Raw genomic sequence first — 6,253 nt, 5'->3', positions numbered from 1 at the left:
AAGGAGGATCTGAAGAACTGGATTCAGAGGAACTAGTCTGAACTTAGCTATTTCATTCACTTTCAGAGGAAAGATTGGAGCAGTTTAGCTTCTTACAGAGGAACCTAGCCAGCCAGGAACATTGGCGGCGCAAAGGGGGAAACCCTAGAAAACTGGGAGATGGTTCTAGCGTCTCCAATCCCTGGCTTTATAGCCTTACAAACCCAAAAAAGAAAAGAAGAAAATGAATACATAGTGGTTGAGGCTGCAAGCCTTTTGCCGGAAAGTGAACAGCGGCGCGTCCGAGTCGGGGAGCCGTCCGATGCGTGATCCACGGTGTCAGCTTCATCATAACTCGCGAAACGGTACGGGTGAAGGGAAGACGTTGGATCCGGGATGGATGGCTCAGCTGTCTTCGCGTGCTCGTGGAAGCAATTCAAATTAACTGAACTTTGCCTTCAGGTGTTGCTACGTTGCAGACGGGTCCTGACAGGAATCACCGGAAGACTGTATGGTTCTTTTCTTGGCATCCATTATTATCCATTACAAATACTTAGCTCAGTGTTAAAACACCTGAAAGCTCTGGGCCAATGCACCAGGGTGATAAGCTCTTCAATACCTTTGACATTCTCTCTCTCAACTCAGATAACACAGAAGATAAGCCGCACAATATGAGTTAAGATTAGAGAAGATTTTCCCAGACCATCAATGGCATGACCTTGGGACTTCTGATTTATCATGTTCATCTACTTATTTTTTGTGTGTAGGGAAGTGGTCAATAGTCAGTTCATTGTTACTAGTCTGTAACGCTCACATGTCCTATATTTTGGAATCATGTTTACGTTACTTAATGTCAGAATTTCATTGCCTGTATCAAACCAAGATAGTATTAATGATAAGATGTATTGTACTCCACTTCTTCCACTGAGATGATTTTGTCCATGTTGCAGGCTTGCTGGTTTTGCAAATTAGTCTTCAGTTGGACATTCCCATCCAGTTCTTGCGCACAAGATCAAACAGTCTGGCAGATGGACAACCAGTTGGGAGCTGTGGAGACTGAAAAGAAGCCATGCATAAGACAATATGGATAATCTAGAGTTTCTACACCGACTATGTATTTCATCACAAATAATCCATTAACATTAATCGGATCATAGCAGAAAAATTAAGTTTATTGCTTCATAAATTATGTACATCAGATTCTCTCAAATGAAGATGAAGGTGTATGGTACTACTGCTGTAAAAACAGAGGTGTATATCTCAGTGGCGTTTTGACAGATGATATATATACAAAAATCTAATGCTTTGGAGAAAACAGTGATAAATGCAGATGGTAATAGTTTTCCTCTCGTCACAAAGTTCACATTTCAGAGGTGACAACGAAAACAAATTCTACGACGCATGATAAACATGTACCCTCTCTAACTGAGAATACACCAAAACCTTGAACTAAGGTGCTAGGCACCACTTTATTGCAGGTATCCAAACAAACAAAAAAAGTACTAGTACAGTGCTAAATTTTCCTTGCACATGAAGTCAGTCGTCTGTGGGTAACAGCCACATCGGTGGACGTGGCGGTGGCAGCAGGCAACCATTTTTGTGTCTAAAAGGACGTTGCACTTCTTCAGTCCCTTTCTCCAGGTTGAAAATGTGCAGGTAATTCTCCTCGGCAGCGATGTTGTTCAGAAAGTAGATACAGTTGCTAGACAAACCATGTTCACTGGCCGAACATGATGCTCCAAAGTTGGAAGCTCCGATGCTGTCTCCACCCAAGAGGAACACCCTATCACCAATCCTGTCCACCTTGCACCATTCCGGCCTCGAGAAGTCCATCTTATACACGTCGACCTTGTCGATTTTGTGCACGTTGTGTCCAAGAAAGACAACGACCACCATAAAGAGGTCACCACATGATTCAACCAAGTAAGTTGAAGTAAACGGCATGGTGTCGGGCAGTTCAACCATATCAACTTCAAACTCGGTGAGGCTGAGCTCAGGGCTGAACTCCACTACTCCAAGGGCGTGTCCCATGAACGTGTAGTAGACCTTGCCCCCAACAGCAGCAATGCCTTTAAGTTTGGCCATATGTATCTCCCGGGGCTTGTCATCTGCGAGGAACATGGTGAGCTCATAGTTGTAAGAGTCCCATTGGCTTCCTCCGATTCGGCACACCAACAGATTAGGCTGGTCAAGATCGAGGACCAGAACAGTGCAAGACGATGTCGAGCTAGGCTTGTCGGAAAGCAGGCACTTGCACCTCCTGGGAAATTCTTGTTTTGGGGATGGAAGGCTGATCCTCTGGCCGTCCTGAGGACGCCACAGGAACGTGTGCAGGGAAGCAGGTTCCAGCGCGAGCACCCAGCCCTGTGGAGACTCGAAGCACCTGTAGTCCTTGAGTTGATGGATGGCTGCGGTGCTCACGGCCTGGTTGGAGATGCTGAACCGCGTCTGGCAGTCATCTGTACGGTTCCCAAGATCATGCACAAGCAATGGGAAGGGGCCTTCCATCTGCTGCAGCCTGCAGGCTAGGAATTTCCTCAAGTATTTCTAGCACTAGTATTCAGCAACAGCAAGCAAAAAAAGACTCAGCACCCGGATCTCTGGCTGCGCCTTGGCCCTTGGGTGTTCTTGGCCCCCTTTATTTATAGCGATTGATGTCGTCCTTCTTGGTGATCTCTGCCGTCTCCCACCTGGAATCGGGCTCCCAACTCCGCTGCTAGGTCGAATTCGTCTCCCTCCGGGAATCCGGCTATCAACTCCTGCACTTCAACGGTGAGGAGATGCAGACCTAGGTCACGGGGGAAGCAAGAAAAATCGAATTTTTTTTTGTGGTGCTTACCAGTTACCACCAACACGGATCGCTTCCCGATTCCTCTGCTCTTGTTCCCCCCGGATGCGGATTCGCCTCCTGTGCCCACGGCCGCCGTCTCCTTGGTCGTCCACGGCGATTTGAAGGTGGGCAGGTTTTCGGATAAGGTCCGGCTCGTCTTGTGCGTTCAGTTAGACCCAGTCTGTCGGTTCGCTCAGTTTCTTCATATTTTACCCATCGGTACGGTGTCCATGGTTTTCATTTTCAGTCAGATTTCGATTAAATTCACTGAATTTTATTATTTTCAAAAGTCACTAAAATATTTACCTTCCGGTTAAAATATTTCAGTAATTTCAGCACTACGAGTTGATTCAAGTGTTTTTTAAAAATAACTTCAAAAAACGCAAATATTTAATGGGAAACGCTTGCCATCAGCCGGCGGATCGCACGCGCGTGATCCGCCGCCTACTCCCTGTGACGCGTGTGTCTCTTTTCGTAATTTTTTCTGCAACATCATGTGTTGCAAAATTATCTTCCGTAACAACACCCTATGTTGTAAAAAGATAAAGATGAGAAAAGCTACAAATATTTTCTGCAACATCATCTGTGTTGTAAAATTTTCTTCCGCAATAATATCTATGCTGCAAAAATAGCAAAGAAAAAAAATCTGCAATATCACCTATATTGCAACAGGTTACTGCAACATAAGCTCTGTAGCAAAGAATTCTGCAACACTAATCTTGTTGCAGTGATTAGGACGATGCTAGATAGCTGTAGGTCGAACGATTGTCGAGCTTTTAAAAGATTCGGCGGCCGACACGTAGCGTGGTCCATATTAATTAACATCAAGCAAATATTACGGCCTTTGACGCCAATTTCCCAGGATGCCTCATAGGCTGATCGCCCCCAACCAGCTACACCAAGTCAAGACTCACCTCGAACTCCCCCACCTCAAGTCACCAATCCAGTGCTTGATGATGACGACGACTATGTGGTCCATCCCACTCCTACTCCAAAGGCGTCACCGCATTTCGCAGGCTTCGCAAAGGACCAAGGCCACAAGTTGCTCCGTCGAGTGTTACAGAAGGAGAAGTGCAACCCAATGTGGCAGCACAGCTAGAATTTCCTAAAGCCACTCCTTCCGCGAATGTCTCTGCGTTTGAAGCAAATGTTGCTAAAGACTTACCGGCTGCATCAGCCGAGGAAAATCAAGAACCCCGTCAAGAAGAAGAACGTGTTGCCACACCCCCTAACAACCAAGAAGATGTTCTCGAGGAGAACGTGTCTGTGCCCGACCCTCCAGCTACTCAAGTGGAGGTTGAAAATCCTGAGGTGGCCACCAACAACACAACTGAAGCCAATGACGTTGTCATGGCTGAAGATAATGTGGCGCCTGCAATGAATACTGTGCATGAAGCCAATGATGCACCTGCAACAAATGTGCAGCCTGACGCCCTTGCTAATGCCACTGCTCCTGTTCCGCTACCAAGGCCACACACTATTGAGCAAGCATTTTACCAAGGCGAGCTTGTCACTGTCAGATGGCCAATTTTGGTTCCTCCGCCTGCTCCCGGACCACAGTTTGATTATCATGTGGAGCACAGTCCACAGGTTCAGAAGCCAAAGCCGAGGCTGCCAAGGTTTACAGGTACTGCATCTGCACCAGGATCATTCAATGCCAATGGCTTCATTGCACACAACACCTTCTTCGACAGAGCCAAGAACCCATATTCCAAGCCAAGATTTTCATCTGATCGGTTCTGGAGTTATCAGCAGCGCAGCTATTACTCTTGTGTTCTATACAATCAAGGGTGCATATTTCCTCAAATGCGTCTGGATTCCGAAGCCATTGCTGGCCTACCCTGCTTAGAAGAAGCCGTTGTCTGTTTCCGAGATGCAGGGCTTCTCCAGTTTGTGACAGATAAGGAGAATTGGAATGAAGAGCTTCTGCTGCAATTATATGCAACTCTCCACATTCGCGGCTACAACAGGGATCCGAAGACATGGGTCCTTGAGTGGATGACAGGCAATGTCCATCATGAAGCCAAAGCTCTTGATCTCATTGAGCTTACTGGCCTGTCCACTCCAGGTGAACTTTATGAACCTGGTTGTCAGCATCACCGCAATGCATTGGAAAGCATCTTTCAGAAGCCTGAGCCCAATATGAGCCAAATGCTGAGTATGATGAAGCCACTGCCACAGGAAGCTGAATATCCCAAGGAATTCTTCGTTGAAGACCTAGAGTATCTGCCCCGCACCATCTATCACATTATCAGGCGAACTCTATGGCCCATCAAAGGACATTCTTCCTCAGCAAAGCTAGAAGGCGCAATGAAGACATTGGTCTTCTATATTTTCAAAGGCATCAGCTTCAATGCTCAGGACTTCTTCATTCGCCAATTTGCTGCATCTGGCTCAGACATATTTGGTCTGAAATTCTATGCTCCATGGGTTATGCGACTGATCAAGCTTCACTCTGCTGTTGACTATTAGCCCTCTGCACGCAACCATCTTATTTTTCTACCAGAGGTTGATATGTCCGTCGAAGCCATTTACCTAGAGCCTACCAAGGAGGCAATTTATCATCACAATGCCGATCGTCAGAGTTTCTCTCAGCATGTTGAAGGTGTTCAGGTTGCTTCTCGTGTTTATCCGCTTGTTGTTAATACTCGTCGTGCACGTACTGAAGCCACAGAAAGCACTATTGCTCCAAGGCCTCGGAAGCGATCTCGTGTGCTCAATGACCGAGAGCTTCTCGTGGCCTTGCATCAGAAACATGACAAGCATCACTACTGTCTAAAGCGTCAGATGCAAAGCCTCTTGGTGGATATCAATCGCATTCGCAACCTTGCCACCAAGAATACCTTTGTCCCTTGAAACCTGTCGGCGGTCTTGGAAGAGTTTGACATTGCTCAATGTTGAAGCTGATCTTCAAGACAATGGCTTCACACATAGATTCAAGTTCGACACCACTCCTCCCAAGAATGTTGTATTATGTCAAACTCCGTCCCTCGAAGATTCAGAGTGCTCCTCCTCCGCGGGAACTGTAAATGCCATAGTCCTTGATGACGCCGATGATGCTACATCACCACCTCCGACTTTGACACATATCAACACTGCACCAAGTTCGTCTGCACCACCAAACCTCAACGACGACCCTGCTGCCTCTCCTACTCATGGGAACGAGTAGAAACTATGTCTTCAAACCTTTTTGGTCCTTACTGACAAAAGGGGAGAAGCATATGTTGATAGTCTTCAAGCGGGTCCATATGGGTGGTTGCTATACTTTTGCCTAGTGTCTACAACTCCCGCTTTTGATACATTTGGTTCTTTGAGTTGTAACACTTAAACTTGACGGTCTTCTGCTACCATTTCTACTATTCTGTGATGCAAAGATAAATTCCGCATGTGCGATGATAAGTCCCACATGAAGTCATTCCGCAGACGTCCATTTTTCATTATGCA

General features: G+C 46.4%; 1 protein-coding gene across 3 annotated transcripts; it reads right to left on the bottom strand.

Annotated features, from left to right (window-relative positions):
- Positions 1-1,291: 1,291 nt before the first annotated feature.
- LOC119276944 lies at positions 1,292-2,977 on the bottom strand. Of its 3 annotated transcripts, XM_037558123.1 has the most exons (3): positions 2,819-2,977; positions 2,572-2,738; positions 1,292-2,497 (listed from the first exon to the last, which is right to left on the bottom strand). In XM_037558123.1, exon 3 carries the CDS (start codon positions 2,485-2,487, stop codon positions 1,516-1,518), a length of 972 nt encoding a protein of 323 aa, XP_037414020.1. In that variant the 5' UTR covers positions 2,488-2,497; positions 2,572-2,738; positions 2,819-2,977; the 3' UTR covers positions 1,292-1,515. The 3 variants fall into 3 exon arrangements, with proteins under 3 accessions (XP_037414020.1, XP_037414018.1, XP_037414017.1); XM_037558121.1 differs by having other exon boundaries at positions 1,292-2,743; XM_037558120.1 differs by having other exon boundaries at positions 1,292-2,738.
- Between the last annotated feature and the right edge of the window lie 3,276 nt (positions 2,978-6,253).

Source organism: Triticum dicoccoides, chromosome 3B, assembly GCF_002162155.2.
Source record: "Triticum dicoccoides isolate Atlit2015 ecotype Zavitan chromosome 3B, WEW_v2.0, whole genome shotgun sequence".
In the NCBI taxonomy this organism is placed as follows: Eukaryota; Viridiplantae; Streptophyta; class Magnoliopsida; order Poales; family Poaceae; genus Triticum; species Triticum dicoccoides.
The sequence above is the reverse complement of the archived record's forward strand: the minus strand, read 5'-3'. Positions and strand labels throughout refer to the sequence as shown.

Excerpts from the sequence above, each read along its gene's own strand:
- LOC119276944 (XM_037558121.1), bottom strand. The coding sequence starts at position 2,487 with ATGGAAGGCCCCTTCCCATTGCTTGTGCATGATCTTGGGAACCGTACA.